Here is a 17388-nt window from a genome sequence, read left to right as displayed (position 1 = left end):
TTGTGACTCATTACACGACCAACTGCAGTTAAAATTCACCTTGACCATACAGCCACGACCTAAAATGGTGCTTATAATATATAATATATATATATTAAATCGGCTATAATATATAATACTGACAGGAGCCATTCTGGATTCTAAGAAGGGGCTATTACCTTTGAGTATGTTGAAGTTCAGAAGTACAGAACTAGTACTTGCAGTGAAAAATATGTACATTGTGGTACTGAATAGCACTTTCTAATAAGACGTACTTCATTGAGGAATTGTTGCTAATAGTTTTCTTGATCATTACTAATATATATATACTAATATATATATATATATATATATATATATATATATATATATATATATATATATGCTTTTATGCTCCAAGACGCTGGAACAGTGGCACCTGAGAGCAGCCGAAGGCTTCAAAGATAAGCTTGAAACCTTTCTTTAGCCTGGTTTTTGGTTTATAGACACTACGCTATTGCACCTATGTTGTAAATACATTTATATAATCATTCTCCATCGTTCTCTCTCTCTTTAAAGGATCACTGAAAATCATACTGAATCTGCATAAGTCACACTCACATTATGGGGAGTTTTTGTCCTTATGGCGACAAAAAGCAAGTCCAGATAATGTAATCATTAAATTACAAGGTGAAGAAACTCTTTAAGGTTAGGTTTAGGTTAAGGTTAGGGCAATAGTTAGGCTTAGGCAAGTAGTAACCATGGTTAAGGTTTGAGTAAATCTCCAGGATATCAATGTGAGTCAGTGTAATGTCCCCTGAAGCCATGGAGACACGACTGAGTGTGTGTGTGAGTGTGTGAGTGTGTCTGATGTGTGCTCTGTGTAACTTAATACTCTGTGTCTTTACCCAGCTCCCTGTGGAGCGGGTATTACGTGCACAAATTGGATGCTCAAACAGTCAGTCCCTGACCTTCCCTCATCTCGGATGTTGACCCCCGTATAAAGAGAGACATTACATCTCGTTACACAACAACACGGCTCTGGCGCTTCGCTGCAGATAGAGAAAAATGTCTCAATTAAATCTTCGCCGGGGCCCCCTGCAGAAGAGTTATCGCCGCCCCGGCAGCGCTGATCGCTACACTCACACATCCTCAAAAGTTATTTGACATAAATTGCCGGAGTCACATCATTTCCCGCCACACTCTGAGCAGGATTTACGGCTGATCCCATTGACTGGGAGCTGAACCTCCAATAAAATTCCTCAAGAGCCTGTGGGGCCGTGAGACGCACCTATCTCCCCCCACCATCAGGCCCTCTCCGCCCCTGCTCAGATTAACCATGCAAACACACACAGGTGGTGGTGGAGAGAATGAGGGAGGGGTGATACCGACAACACATTCATGCACATATATGCAACTGATACGGCCCTGCAGGGTGGACGAGGCCTGTGCACACGCAGGACTGATTGTGTTTGATCTGATATGAGATGGAGCAGAGGTGAAACTGTAAAGCAGCTTATCCGATCCAAAGAACTCAAGAAGGGGCGGAAGTGAAATTATCTGAGGCTTTAATATGAAAATGAGAGGTGAGAGCCTCTTTATGATCTCTGGAGGATGTCCTCCTGCATGCTAAGACCTCCTGAGAGAAGCGATATCATCATAAGGCAGCATATGAGCCCTTAAATAAAATCATTTAGAGCTGGAAGCTGCTGAACATTAGTACTCAGGCGTTGGAGAGAAAGGTGCACACTATATTAAGCACTAAAAACAACCTTATGGCTGCATTAGGCCACAGATATTAGAGTCTGAGGTGGACAAAGAAGCTCATATGTGCAGTTTGTTAAATGCAGCTTCAACAAGGCTGCACATGCAGAGTAATATTAGAAATACAAACAAGTGTTTTCATCAGTTACACTCTGGACCTCACACTCTCTCATTCGTTCTTTGTCAGGCTTGCTGTCTCTCTCTAGTGGTCATGTGTGAGAAATAGGAGGCCTCACGGGTCACACAGCCACCCACAGTGTGCTCAGTCACTGTGGGTGGCTGCTATTTACGCAGGGTGTTTGTGGCTTTGCAGCGGGACACAAAATTATTTAAAAGTTGAAAATATAAACAGCATTCTGTTATTTTGGGATTGTGGCAACAGCATCTACTGAACACGCTGCCAGCCTCTTGATGCAAACGGAGCAACATGGCTGAGAATTCCATAAAGTGATCAGAACAATTGGACATTTCAATTTCTACTCTGTTGAAACTACTTGACTTCAGAGAAAAAGGCACTTTACATAAAATTTTGCAGTATGAATTGGACCTGGAGATGACTGTGTTTAAGGAATCAGATTGTGATGTCTCCAAAGAGACTGGACATGGCTGCTTATTGTTTATGCATATTGTCCCTTACCTCTATGAGTTAAAAATCATACCTCAACATTTTAACACAAGAAAAGTGAAACTTTTACAGGCTCTACAGTTTAAAACATGTTAAATCTGAAAAATATTATTCAAATATTTTTTTATCTGAATTTTCAACTTAAAAAATATTTGAATTTGTATTTCTTTGCCGTCCCTGCGTGTAAACAAACAAGGTCTTCTCAACAGATTATCCAGATCAAATGTAAGTTGAATTAGAAAATGGAGCAAATTCGAAAATGTTTTGTGACAAATCAACATTAAACATTTCTTTAGTCCAGATGATGGAGCAGCAGCAGCAGCAGCAGCAGCAGCAGCAGCAGCAGCCAGCCCCAGCTGGAAGCCCTGCAGCCACTGCTGCTGCTGCTGCTGCTTGCCTACCAGCACCGTGGCTGGGGGAGGTGGTGGTGGTCAGGCTACAGAATCACCCTGGGGCACCTCACTTATGCACCAGTAAAGAAACCTGAATTTCCCCCCTCTCGCTCTCTCTGCTGAGAATGGTTGCTGCCCTCAGCAATTTGATTTGACAAAGCGAGGTCTGCAGCGCTGCAGTGAACTGCACACACCAGGGATATGAGACAACCAGATTATCACAAGAGTGAAGTACTGACAAATCATAGGTCAACACTTGTCAGAGCCACTTAACCCTGATTATGATGCAAGGCATAAAAGAAGCAGCAGACAAAGTTTGATTTTAAGTTTATCATTGTTTGCATTAACAGTGTATGGGAATCTACAGTTTTAAGATCTGCATTACAGTACATTATATTACATAGGATGACGTCTGTACACGTTACATTATAGGTGACATAGTTTTCTGTTCGTTGTCAGTCTTACAGATTCATTGAATAAAACAGTAAAGGGAAATTTACACTTTGATCAGCACATGGAGTTTTTAGAAAAAAAAAATTGTTCAATGATTCTCTTTGTGAGCGAAGAAGAGACCAAAATATTAGCATGAAGACACAAATTTAGAATTTCATTATGTGCAAAAATGGACAAATAAAGAATAAGTTTTAATACTGATGATCTTAACTTAACTTAACCAATACTTTTTATCCAAAATGTTATTTTGGAGGCTGATGGAGAACTACGGTCACAACATATAATGCGCAAAAAAATTATTGCTTTTACAGAGAACAGCACCATCAATTCCATCCCATCAGTTTGACCTCAATCAACTGTGACATCTCCGCACCATCAAAACAATAAAACTCACCTGGTCAGCATTGTGTACGACTGTCAATGACGCTCACATGAGTCAGAAGAGATGATAATTAAAACGGGTGGGAGTCAGAGGACTGTAAAGACTGAGTATCCTGAAGTGTAACATAAAATGCAGATATTACAAAAACAGAAAAAAGAAATGTCTTTGCATCTAACACCCGAGAGACTCGGGCACCATTTACAAAATGTACATAACCACGCCCTTGTTACAGTATTACTACTGCTCATGTGACAGCATCAGTGAGTCCTCTCTATGTGTGTGTGTCAGTGTGTGGACCGACATGATCTTTGCTTTAAGGACACTGCTGGCTAAACTGAAAATTGAACTGAACAGGCGGGTGCACAATACTGTAAAATATTGGCTGGAGTCCAGGTGCACGAGCAGGCAGCTAACAGATTTGTCTTCATCATGCGGCTCTACGGCTCTAACTCAAACTACAGAGGACCTTAGTGTTGATGATGTGAGACGGGACAGTGAGAGCAGAGGTAGCCTAAAAATCTGTGCAAGTAACACAAGGAGCTGTCGGTCCATTGTATGCTGCTGCAGAAATCGCATTTGATTTTTTGCTGTGCTAAAAGCATCATCAGAGGAGCCCTGATTCGACGCGGGAGAGACGGGTGGTGTATAAACAAGCCAGCTAGCTTATCAGCTCCTCTTTCAGGATGCAACAAACAGTCTTATGCACATGAGCCAGTGGCTAAAGGGCTGCAGCCTCTTGCTGATGTCTAGTTCACCCTTTCTACTGAAGTGACGTCCCTCTGTGAGCTAAAGGTTGATTTTTGGGGGTCGTTGCTGCTGCTAGGGAAGCACCAACGTTACTTCTGACACTCTCTAAGCTCTCAAATCATTTGAATGAATGAATAAATAATAATTACAGTGAAATGTCAACAAAGGCACACACAATGATCACAAATCTAGGCATCAGGCAAAAATTGGCACAAAAGACCCAACATGCTAAAAACTCTGGAGAGGGAAGAAAATAATGAGCTTAATTATGAAATAAAGAATGAAAAATATGAACAAAAAAATATATAGAGAGTAATAGGAAAATTTAGGGGAAACATACAGTATGAGGAGGACAGCAAAGAAAACCGTGCAAAAAAAATAAGGAAGCTCCCAATTTTTAAACGTACACAAAATTAGCCAAAGAACAATTAAACACGCCTGCCACACATCAGCTCTGTCAACGCAGTGATACACATTTCCATTTGGTTTGGGCTAATTTAAAGTCCCTTGGCTATGTTTTGTGAGATACAAATGCAGCTAGTATATAGTGTATGCATACAGCCAGTAGTGAGGTTTGTAGCTCAATATATACACAACTTAAAGTTATTGCAGGTTCCACTTGGCCGTCCAGCACTTGTTGCTCACGTGTGCTTTGCGGAGGGGAGTCTAGACTAGTCTGGAGCCGAGAGGCAGGGTTTAGTCTGGGACTAGGCTGAGAGATGCTAAGGCTGCAGCTGGATAGTACTTTTGGAGAAAAATGGGGTGCAGAGGGAGGAACACAGGAAGTGGTCACCAGTAAAAGGAGCGGGTGACGAAGTTAGCAGCCGTGCTGAGCCAGCCCATGCCGTCTGTGATGGAGCCCACGCGTGTGACGGCCTTGTCCGGCTCCTGGGACGGACTCTCCTCCTCGGGCAGGTAGTCCGGGATGTCTGTGTTCTCCTCGACCAGCTCCGCGGAGTCCTCCTGGAATGGCACCACCCGCTGCACAAAGACATGAAGAATCATGTTCACCATGAAACAACTAATTTGCCCAAAACACAGATTCATAAGATTCTAGGATTAATGTCAAACACAGTTGTTCCACTAAAATCATCCTCTGGACTCAGAATACATGACTGAGCCAGGTCTGACCCCTGCTGGCCACATTGTATATCACTACTAATGCATTCTTTGCCCATTACTCTCAATCACAGGGGCAACAATTATCTGCCAATTATTGCTAAACAAACATTTATGAGTCTCATATATTAATAGAACTGAGCAGTTTCAAATGATGTACAGTTTGGAACGTGCTGCAGGTTAGCACGCAAAAAAAAAGGGGGGGGGGTTACAACCGGGACCGGTCATGTGTTTGGCAAAAAAACAACTAGCCTACAGGCTGAGGCAGAGATGTGACCAACTAATCATGTCAGTGTGAATAAGTCTCAGCCAGAGGCAGGAGGGCCACACTCCCCGTACTGAGACACACACAACATACAGCCAGCACAACGACCTATTAGCTGACTACTCCCTATTAAGTGACATGCATTAGTCTTTCTGTAGCAGTTTACAATCTCACCTCTCCTCCATTTTCAGTCTTCACCACCTGCTGAGCCTTCATTACTTTGGTGGAGTTGATCGCGGTACCCAGAGCCTGTGAGAGAAGCAGCCCACTTAGATTTTCATTCATGAAAGTCGCCACATCTCAAACACGAATAGAGCACTTCTGATTAAATTAAATATTAGTGCTAAATACTTCGGTTAATCCTAAATTCTAATTGCCTGAGCAGTGTGAATGACGATGCTGTTGGTACCAGGGCTAATATTATACTTTTACCCTACAGAGCTAACCAAATGGATACACTAAGTATGATTTTTCAAGAGCACATTTACATTGACATTAGGCAAAAAACACTATTTCCAAAACATTTCAAATAGATCGATGGAGCAGATTTTCCTTTTCTGGTATCATAAAACAACAATTAATCTTGGTATTAATAAATCAAATTTTAAACTGGACACGCTAAAATAAACCACTTTTAATTACTAAAATTACACCTGATAATAATTTGTTATCTGGTCAAAATATTGTGTGTCCCCAACTTCCTGTGTGGTTTTCTGCCCACGAACACACACGTACGTACCTCGGCTTTAAGGTCAGAGCGGATCCTGACAACACATCTCTTGACAGCCATCTGGAAGGTGAAGCTGATGACCCCTCGGATCTTTAGCAACGCATCCTCACACAGGCTCCTTCGAGTCTGACAGCGGACAAGAACCAGGTGAGAAGTATGAATAGATGTGTGTGACACAACAATGCCAAGTGAAGATACGACCGGGGCTTACGAGAAACATTATACAGTGTAAGACAGGAAATGCAGATGATGCAGTTTAATGAAATCAAATTTGGGTATAAATATATACTGTAAATTTTCAGTTTCTACATATTGAGTGAAGCAGTTTACATGACTACGGTTTCCAGCTGCCACATTGATGCGTGTTTCCGCTGTAGTGATAGCGATGCAGCCCACCAGAGGCCGTCTGTCTGCTGTAATGTAATCTGGCTAGATGCAACTTCCTGCAGAGCAGCACTCAGGTTCAATCTCAACGTCCTGCTGTTCAATGCCTGACATTTACAACCTGACCCCTCCACCCTCCTATGTAAAGCTGCTTTCAGACATGCACTGAACTGCTCCGGAGGAGGTGCATGTGTGAACGCGAATGTCCGAGTGAGAGGCTTCGCAGTTACTGCTGACTTTCTCCACCTCCCCCAGTATAAAGTGCATAGAAATTCAGAAGAATTTGATGTAAGAACACATCAGGGGATTCACTGCGAGTGAGTGGGGGGGTTGATGATGCTTATAACGTGTGACAGACGCAAAAATGAAAAAAAATTACCGAAAACAAATATCTCCCGGTGAAAAAGACTTTGATGTGTGGGGGGTTTGTGGTGATAAGAGCCGACAATGTCGGCTCTTATCACTTTTAAATGGCTTAAGACTCACTGTGATCATTACAGCAGCAAACACAATGCACACACAATCTTTGCTTCCTGCGTGCGATGCGAGCACTTACAGAGTCGTCCAGTCCATCAATGTGCAGCACCACAGTCTTGGCTCTCTTGTTGTTGGAGCCGAGGAAGAACTGAGCTTTACGTCGGCAGGAGGCAGCGTCTGCTTCCGCCTGTTCGGCCTCCTCTTTACCAGCTGACTGCAGGATTTCATAGATCTCAGAGGCCAGAAGTTTGGTCTCTCCAGGTGAGGTACTCCTTTGGTGAGGATGAGTAAACGAGAAGAGAAGATTAATATCCTGAGATGGTAGAAACAGACATTTTGAGGACTTAAACCTCAGTACATGGGACTCTCAATAGTTCAGCATGTCTTCCCTGCTTTCTCAACCTTTACACAACTAAATGTTCACACTTATTCGGTTTATCAAGTGTTGTTTGATTTGTGTGAATACACCTACAGGGTTGCTTTTTAATCTCATTGACAATGACAATAAAGGGATTCTATTCTATCATGATGCGTGTACGCCTCTGTGGGACAGAAGTGAATGAAATTAACGAATTAACTCCACTGGGTGCGACCTGAATCTGGACGTGTCTGTCTTGTTCTGCCACTGGAGACTCGGTACTTAGCAGCCGTCACATGGCGACACAATGACAGATAAAACAGATTCTCCCTATTCTTTATTGGACACAAAGACAACGCCACCATCCACCATCCAACATTCAGACTTGTGCTAATTAAGCCAACACCTCATCAGTTTACTGCCCTTTTAGCAGAAAAGAAAAATCCACGATAGAGCTGTTTATTGGGCAGCAGTTTTCCTTGAAGAAGCCACATGAGACCATTAGCAGTTGTAAAGCCAGAACTGATATACTGTGATGCATCCTGGGATACCCCCGCAGGCTACACTGCTTTATATGTCACGGAGACATCACTCCTTTTATAGTAAACACAAACAACATCAGCGACTTGGCATGGCTGTCCTCTGAGAGCCTGGTGCTCCCAGGCGCTGTTGAACACATCCAGTCAGCCTTTCAGCAAACAAACACTTTCCTCAATTGATTTATTTATCTCACTGAATACAAGGCGGCGTTTCCTTGAGCTTCGGACCGTAATGAGACAAAGGAATAAAAATGGTATTCACACCCGTTTCGTGCAACCGTCCTAGATGTTCCCTGACAGCTATGTGTTCCCACTCAGTCAAGCTATGATTGACCTCTGCTCAAAGTCAGATTGACTGGACAGCGAGTAGGGAGAGCCGCTGCTGTCACTGCAGGGCACCTCGTGATGTAACCCCCGACTAGCTGAAGTGACTGGCTTACTCCAGGGCGAGCAAGAGCTCTGCCGCAGGAAGACGAGCGGGGAACAAAATCATACAAGCTACGGTCGGCCACTTCAACATGGGTCTATTTCTATCAGGGTGCTAATGACGAACAGCAAACACTTACCAAAGCTGCCTCCTGACCCTCTGGTAAAACCAGTGGGATGGATCACAATGTCATCTCAAACCAGACCTCCCACTTACACATTGCTGGACCAGAATAAGTTTATCAAGCTCTTCAAGACAATACAGATTAAATTAAATAAAACAACGGGTATGAGGCTGAAACCAAACAACCAAAGGAAAGTGTTTACGATACACCATGTGTGCAAATTCAGCCATGTCTTCCAACACTACAAATAAAGAGCAACTAGAATGGAACTCAGTAGAGAGCAAACCTGTCAAGGCCCAACAGTCCCCTTATGAAATTCACTCAATCAAGTTTATATTTGGATCTCATTGCACACACTCAGTGTTTAGTCCCCTAAACATGCCAGATTTTTTTATCAAGAAAAAATATTGAAAAACGTCCTACTCTAAATGTTTAAGAAAGTGAAAAAAATAATAATTCTGGGACCTCCCGCTGACCCACACCATAACTTAAAGGGTTTTTCCTTGGGTTCTAACCCACCCCTCCACAGAATTCCATGGAAATCAATTCATTTTTGTGTAATCCTGCTAACTAACAACCAACTAACAAAAAAAGACGAAAACACAACTTCCTTTGTTAGGCGATAATGGAGATAAATAAAAGCATACAGGGGTAAAAATATGGAAGTTGACTCATCAAGAACTTGCAGCGAGGTGGCAGGATGTATTAAAATCTATGACATGCAGAAACAGCAATTTAACTGGTTACCACTCTATTCTAAGTCCACTTTAATCACATTCATTCTGACATGGCAAAGGGAAGGATGTTGACCGGCCTGGAAAAAATTGCAGACGGTCACAGATTCACAGTGCAAAACAAAAGAAATCCTAGGTTAAGGTTTTATGTAAAGAAAGTGCACAGCGAGCGTGTGTGAGTGTGATGTGGTGGTGACAGGAACTTGCTTCTGCATGACATTCTGCAAACTCAGCATCATGCCCAGCTCGTCCTTCATCTTCTCCCTGTTGGCTCGACATTCTGCCAGGTAGCGCACAGCCTGCAAGGACAAGGGCACCCGTTATCTATCCGCCACTAAAAGCTGACAGACCCTTTGTGATATTATTGAGGGCGAGAGCCTTTGAGATTGACGTGCGTGTGCAATGGTAAAATATTACATAACCAATACATACACATGAACCGACTCTGTGTTTACACTCCGCAGGATACCGTGAAAGAGCAGCTATTACGTAAAGCCACTCAAATGTGTACTCACTCTACAAGTCATGTACTGTAGAACATGGTGGTGGTAGGGGAAAGAGGGGAGAGGCTGCTGTATCGAGAAGCGGTTGCGTTTACACCACAACACAGACAGCAGGTGTCACCATTGTACATGGTTTTTAAACATGTAGTTATTTTTAATGCCTGCATGTGTCTGTGGCTTAGAGGAAGTGGCCTTTGGAAGGTGACCAGAAACTGCTCTGACACCAAAACAGAACAAGTAGAGAACTGAGCCAACTATTCAACCAAAATAAATGTTATCTAACCAACTACTGTAGATACTTCACTCAACACGTTTTCATAAGTAATTCACTGTGTATACAAACTTTGTGCTTTTGCGTAACAATAATTATATGTACCATAAAGCATCCTTATGTCAACATGTACTCGGATGCTTGCTTACCAGCAGCGCAGAGTAGACGACCTGTGGGTTGGGGTGATCCAGAAACAGGATGAGGCCCGGCAGACAGCCGTGATCCTCTACTATGGCCCTCCGGTTCAGGGGGTCTGCGGCAAGGTCTCGCAGCTGGTTCACCACAGTCAGTGCGTCCACCTCCGCACTCATGGTGCCTCTTGTCTTGATGCCATGCACATCAAACCAACTCCTTCACCCTACTGAAAAGAGAAAGCAAATAAGGGAGGTTACTTTAGACTAATTGTGACTGCAAATATTAGTTATTAGCTCTGGCAAGGAGATTATGTTTGATGTTTGTTTTATGGCTAGACGGATTACCACAAACCTTGATGGACGGATGCAGTGTGGGTTGGGAAAGATCCCATTAAATTCTGATATGGGTTCGGATCAAGGATTTTTTTTTTTTTTCCCCTTCTTTAACATTGAGAGATGGGGTGTTTTTCAACATTTTTGTTGATTTCACTGGGAATAATTAATGGATCTTGATTAAATAAAATCCAGCATCTAGGGGACTGATATTTATGAGTCTGCAATTTGGTGCAGATCCAAATATTAACCAAGGTCAAGTGAAGTTAAATGTGGTTTCATTCAGCCTTGGTGATTGAATGTGCTCTCTAATGGCCATTTCACTTGAACTAAAAAAATGATCTGAAGTTGTTGTTTTGTTAACTCTTTGACCTAGACAATATCATAAAATTGGTAAAAATCCCTCTTGATTTCCCTGGAGTGAGGTCTTATTTTTAAGACCACAAGTGAGGGAAAAAAAAAAATTAACACTTCAATTTGCAATAATATAAATAAGAAAACAAGCAGCAAATATTCACGTTCCAGAAGATGGAATTTGTGAAAGTATTTGTCTTCTTTCTCTTAGTCAGGTCAACCTTAATTTACCCAAAGCTTTTGACAACTATATCCCTGTGAATTAAATAACCAGTAAAGATCAATTTAAAACCAGAAAACACTGTTTTTGTGCATGTGATAAATGAAGAGGGACATCCATTCACTATGAAACTTTCCCTACTGTCCCATGACCGTACACAATGTTTTGTTGGAGTTTCTGGGGATTTAAACCCGGTCCTGATTGATCCTTCTTGTGCACCAGCTGAACCGAACTGATTCGTAAAAGCCTTTACGTGTCACATAAAGGATCACATAGTGTCGCGTGCTAACAGAAGCTCCTCGTGTGACCCGGCTGTTTAATCCCTTTACTCCACTGGTAACACACTCGGGTCAGTGTCGTTAGCAACAACAGCTCGTCCCTGACAAAGACACTGTCCACGACCCCCAACCTCACCTTAAATCTCGCCCTGTGCTACAGAGGGGGCTCCCGCAGCTAGGCTAAGCTAAGCTAAGCTAGCTAACGTCAGGTGACTGTTGCGGCGTACCTTTTTGTCAGCGTGTTGTGAAACCATGAGACAACTCCGGCTAAATGCAGAGCTGCGACAGCGACGTGACAACAGACGGCGTGGTTCCTGCGTGAATAAGAATAAAAACAAAGGAAAGACTAACAGTGGAGCGGGTCCAGGCCTGCGCCTCTGTCTGTGCTGCGCTGGTTAAGCTAGCAGCTGGACGCGGTGTTTGGGGTGTTTTTTTCGGCACGTCAAAGGGCGCAGCTGTTTTGTGAATCGGGACATCCCGGTTTTCCCATTGGGATCCCAGCGGGTTGAGGCGGACACAGCCCCGCCGGGAGGAGCGGGGAACTATAACGAACACCCACACCGTTCCTGGCGGGTGACGTGACGGTGTGGTTTGATCGACTGACGCGACGCCCAATCATCAGAGAGTTTTGTTTCACATGTCCAATGTGATTAGTGGAGGCGTCTGTCAATCATCGGGAACAACCAATAGGAACCTAACAGATTTACAACCCACCCCCCCCTGTAGTCCCTATAATCCAATTGGCTCAGATGTTTCCCACTGACCGCCTCTTGAAGGAATCCAACAAGGTGGAAACATGAAGAAAGTTAGCAGTTAGCAGTTAGCACCCGGCTCGGTGAGTTTGTACCAAAGTCAAGCATGTTCTCATTTAATATTTCAATATGTTTATGTTGTTAACACGTCGTCTGTGCTGTTTCCAGAGTTTTGTGAGTCTTCCACTTATTATAAATTAATTTGTCAACGTTTGGTCAAGTTTTTTGGACTTAGCTGTCGCTGTTAGCATCAGTTAGCCACACTGTCAGCCAAAGTTGGGAGCCACTTGTTTGACGTAGATTAGCACGTTAGCCTTTAAACTTAGCCCACATCTGTCTGAGAGGATTTCATACTTGCACAGAGCGAGTGCTTCAAGTTTTACAGCAGTTAAAAGTTAAGCCTCGAATACAAGAATGATAAATGTCAATGACAGTTGCTAATATATATCTGGACACATCCCACTGGTTTGTTTATCTACATGTGGAGGGGCCCTGCTTAAGTAAACGCGTTTTTATTCATACCATGAAGTTACTTTACCATGTTGCCACTCATTAGAATAAAATCCATCAGTCACATACTAATTCCTTAATCGATCAAATATTAAGGCATCCAGTAGCAAACAAAACAATCAAACACAAGAGCATACGAATAATCTTTGTATTCACAGCAAGGATAATATTGGGACAGTTAATTGTGATTAGTCAATACGAGATTCTGAATGCCTGTATAATACTGGAGCATATTTACACAGGCATATTTCAAGTACTTCACGTAATCCTCGTTTGTGTTGTGTTTCAATCTGAATCCCTGACCCTTGTTTGTTTTGTGTTGTGTTTTTCTTCTAGACGACCATTTGGCGATAATGCCCTTGGTTTTCAGGCACGTGTGCGCCTGCTCTTGTGAAACATGACGACAGAAATGAGTAAAGAGAATGAAAGGATTGAAATGGACCTGGTATGTAAGAGTCTGGCCCTTAAGTCTTCTGTGTGATCTGTCAGCTCATCATTAAAGTTTCTCAATTGTAATGTATGTGAAATGAAATGAAATATGCTTGGGTTTCCACTTGAATGCATCTTAAAAAGACTGCATTTAGTTCATTAATAGATAAACACTTATCAAAATGTTTTATTTGTGATATATGTCATGTATTATATGTTTTGTTTTTGCAGGCTTCTGGATCAGCCAAGCCCTACGGGTCCTCGAGAAGTATTGTGAGGAGAATAGCTACTAGTCTTCCCATCCAACCCTGCCCCAGGGTTCATTTTCAGGTGAGGGAAGAGAAACGGGATCGTTATTTATGTAGTGTTGTGTCAGTTAGTCTAAGAACATGTACCCTGGATATCTTGTATTTTAAGATTGTGGCATACGGTGATTTCAAGTTCTTTAAGTTTGTCACTATCTTCTCTCTCTGCCCGTCTCTCCTGTCTGTCGGAGTCACTGTCATGTGACAGCAAATCACGCTCCCTCTTCAACTTTTGTTTACGTCTGCCTGTCTGACTGTTTTCATTTCTGAACCATAAACAGAGTGGATGAAGTCATGAGTACAGAGATACATTTGTTCAGGTGTTAACAAATCAGTCTTTTGCAATTTGTCAGTGGCATGTACATAAAGAAACTGATTTTAATTGTCTTTTCTTTCCTGTCTCCTTCAACATTGTGCTTTCTCTTTTCTTCCTTTTTTCTGTCTCCAGCCGCCCTCCCTAGCTATGTGGAATGCAGTATGTCTGCTTTAGGTCAGTTTGTTCGGCAACCTTTAACAACCTTGAGCTGATTGACGACCTACTGATCTACCTGAACTGTTTATTAAAAACAACTCCTCCTTCCCCCTTTTTTTTCTGAACTATCCTCAGTTTTTCCAAATTACTTCTTATATAATTCAATTCTTGTTGTAAATAGTTAAAATTTAGCACTATTGTAATGTGACCTTATGTGTTTTCTTCTCTGGCATGTTTTTCTTTTCATTGTGTAAAATTGTTTATTGTGGCTCTTTCTCTGACAGCTTCATCCGTACGCTGAGAACGCTGGTGTCTTGAGGAGGAAGAACTGTCAGGTGACCTCTCTGGCTGATGTCGGCTGGATTGACGAGGACGAGGAGGAAGAGGAGGATGAAGAAGAAGATTACTTAGGCAGACCCAGGTGAGAGGCAGATAATCAACATATTTGCATGATTAGTGTCTAGGAAATTGTGATTCTCTTGATCATCAGTAATGATAAACTGTCTTTTCGAAGCAGGTCAGGGATTCCACCAGGATTTGTCTTTCGAGCCCAGCGTCCTCATCCTGGGAGAAGACCGTTAACCCGCCGCAGGTCACTGCCCAGCCTGCAAAAGGGGGCTCCAGACCCTCAGGGGCCATCAATAGTCAACGATGAGGCCATTCAGAAGATCGGTGCTCTGGAGACAGAACTTGCCAAACTCAGAGTACAGATAGCACAAATCGTCCTGGCTCAGGAAAGGAGCACACAGCCAGGTATCTCCTAACACAACCTCCAAATCATACACTCTGCTCCTCAGTATTGAGCTATTTGTTTTTCCCCCTTTCTCCCCTGTAGTAATACAAAATGTCCACTAGGTGGCAGCAGAATCTCAAAAGTTAAACTGCTTTAATATTCCTCTTTGTTGCAACCACAGGACCCCCTATGCCCCCCCCTGCGCCCTCTGGTACCCTACCTCCCCCTCCCCCGCCTCCTCCTCCACCACCACCTCCCCCACCACCTTCAAGCCTCCAGCGGACATTTTCAGCCATAGAATTGATAAAAGAGCGCAGAGGGAAGAAGACAGACGGGCAGACGATTTTGGAGTCGAGGGCGGCAGAATTCCCCAACATGCTGGATATCCTGAAGGACATCAACAAAGTCAAGTTGCGATCAGTCAAGAGGTAAGTCTCCACTTCAGACATATTCAAACCCTCAAATACAGACAAAGTGATTTTTGAAGCCAGAAGACATACAGAAGTCGTTGCCTGTATGTTTTCACAGTCGTCCGTTGGAAGGCGATGCCACACTAAAGTCCAATGGGCCTATGGATCCTGCCGCTCTCATCGCTGAGGCCCTGAAACGCAAGTTCGCCCACCGCTATCGACACGACAGTGGACAAGAGGACAAGGACGATTTCCAACTTCCAGTTCCAGAAGTGAAGCCTCGAATCGAAACCCCTTCGGTGAGACACTGTTCTCCATTTATTTTCTGATTCTTAGCTTAAAAAAAAACATCTTAGAAAGATCAGACTACACAAAAATCAGCCATTAATTCATCATTAACGGACTGACTGAAGAATGTGTTTCTAAAAATATCTGGGTGATATATTGTCACCTGTCCCCCCTGAATGTAATATACACACTGTAATATGACTGATGTGACTTTTATCTAAGTGGTCTGTACTTTATTGAGTCTTCTGTCTGTTTCCACAGTTTGGGCAACACATGTTGAAATCAACTGGAAAAAGGAACTTGCTCTGAACAGCTGCTTCTGAACTCCGAGTCCAACGAGTGCTGTGGACATTTTAAAGTGCCTTATCAACACTTTTAATATCTGCTGTCTCTGTGTGTGGAAGGACAAGGGCTTCTGCCCGAGCTCGACGACGGGCCGCTCCAAGTATCAGTCATCTCTTAAGTGTCACATCCGATGATCAGCCTCAGCACTTTTATAGCATAACATTCACAATCTGTTTTATGGAAGTAAAATGTCTTTGTTTTTCTGTTGGACTTAAAATTTATCACAGTACTGAGAGAAAATTTCAAAGGCACACAAGTGCTGGTTAAAGCAACACTACACAATCTATTAATGTTATTAAATTTATTAAGTCTTCATTAGGTTTGTATTAAACAAACACATTGCACACATCAGTTTTACATCCCTGTTTCTAATGGGTGTGTGAAAGCTTAAGTTCTTCTCCCGCTTAAGGAAGCGAGCACTTTCTTACTTGTGGGATATTGTGATGTCTTGTTTATATATGTATACAGACTAGTGGACTAATTTATAATTGGAATCCAAGTATTTATGTTGTGGTTTAAATAGTTTTTTTTTCCTTTAACATAATTATAATAATATAATATACCTTAGATCAATCTGTTATTTTTCCGTTATGTCTTGATCCTGTGTAAACTGTGTCATAGTTGCTAATCTTGACACTTATTTTTTTGTTTTTGCTGGTTCTAATATATGTATCCTAGTTTTAGTTGATGTAATTTATCTCTACTACGATTTGCTTTTAAGAGCCAAAGACATTCCAGTGATGCCAGTGTTTAAATGCCAAATCTTTTTTTTTTTTGTTTAACAAACTTCTCTTGTTTCCCATGATGCTTTAAGGGTGATGAAAAGATACTCTTACTGTTAAGCAAAGTTCAGGCAGTTCAGGTACATGAGCGGTGTTTTGTTTCTCTATCAGTGCCTCTTTTGATAAGATTTGCATCTCATTGCAGAACACTAACACGTTTCCCAGAACATTGACTCATTGTTCAGTATCAACACTTAACAAATACCGCGATTGTAGATAACTCAAAAAATACATTGCTTATTTAAAGAAGTCATGGGAAGGTGCATGCTGTTTTCAGTATCCCAAAGGTTTAAATGTTGCCAGTAATCATGTTTTTTCAAGCCTCAGTCCAGAAATGTGACACGTGACGTATCAACTCCTTGTAGTTGAGGTTTTTAGGCAGTATTCAATTCAAAGTGACTGATAGCACATTGTTACCGGTTTTATTTATGTCCCTGTAGTTGCTGCTTGTAGTCAACTCTGAAGTTTTTATAAGGGAAAGTGGAACAGACATGTCAGTGATTTAAATTTATGATGCAAAAATCTTGTAGAAGAGTTGTCTTCCATGAAAATTAACTTGAACTGTCGAGTCTAAATAAAAGTTTATCGTCAGTCCTGACTTGCTTCGTGTCTTTGACTTTATCCTTATTCTGGATGGCTCAAAAAGAACGAGGTGATGACTATTGGCTCCAACAGCTCTCGTACACATCGAAGCACCTGGGCTCTCTTTCCCAAAACTTGGCATCACCTTGGACAATGACCTCACTTTAACATAACATGTCAATATAGTCCAGCTTGTCATTCAAGTCTTC

At 42.3% G+C, this 17388-nt stretch overlaps 2 protein-coding genes across 4 annotated transcripts; one reads left to right on the top strand and one right to left on the bottom strand.

Moving 5' to 3' along the window:
* Positions 1-3054: 3054 nt before the first annotated feature.
* Positions 3055-12026, bottom strand: armc1 (armadillo repeat containing 1). 2 transcript variants are annotated; one of them, XM_035142172.2, is made up of 7 exons: positions 11799-12026; positions 10402-10613; positions 9686-9777; positions 7376-7568; positions 6445-6561; positions 5880-5954; positions 3055-5302 (listed from the first exon to the last, which is right to left on the bottom strand). In XM_035142172.2, the coding sequence occupies exons 2-7, from the start codon at positions 10561-10563 to the stop codon at positions 5111-5113; spliced, it is 831 nt and encodes a 276-aa protein (XP_034998063.1). In that variant the 5' UTR covers positions 10564-10613; positions 11799-12026; the 3' UTR covers positions 3055-5110. The 2 variants fall into 2 exon arrangements, with proteins under 2 accessions (XP_034998063.1, XP_034998064.1); XM_035142173.2 differs by having other exon boundaries at positions 11923-12023.
* Positions 12027-12278: 252 nt separating this feature from the next.
* Positions 12279-17195, top strand: mtfr1 (mitochondrial fission regulator 1). Of its 2 annotated transcripts, none has more exons than XM_035142171.2 (8): positions 12279-12406; positions 13170-13278; positions 13494-13592; positions 14324-14460; positions 14557-14792; positions 14954-15200; positions 15301-15481; positions 15732-17195. In XM_035142171.2, the coding sequence occupies exons 2-8, from the start codon at positions 13231-13233 to the stop codon at positions 15777-15779; spliced, it is 996 nt and encodes a 331-aa protein (XP_034998062.1). In that variant the 5' UTR covers positions 12279-12406; positions 13170-13230; the 3' UTR covers positions 15780-17195. The 2 variants fall into 2 exon arrangements, with proteins under 2 accessions (XP_034998062.1, XP_034998061.1); XM_035142170.2 differs by having other exon boundaries at positions 14554-14792.
* The last annotated feature ends 193 nt before the right edge of the window (positions 17196-17388 follow it).

The sequence above is a fragment of the Hippoglossus stenolepis genome, chromosome 19 (assembly GCF_022539355.2).
Source record: "Hippoglossus stenolepis isolate QCI-W04-F060 chromosome 19, HSTE1.2, whole genome shotgun sequence".
NCBI lineage: Eukaryota > Metazoa > Chordata > Actinopteri > Pleuronectiformes > Pleuronectidae > Hippoglossus > Hippoglossus stenolepis.
This window is presented reverse-complemented; position numbering and strand designations above follow the sequence as displayed.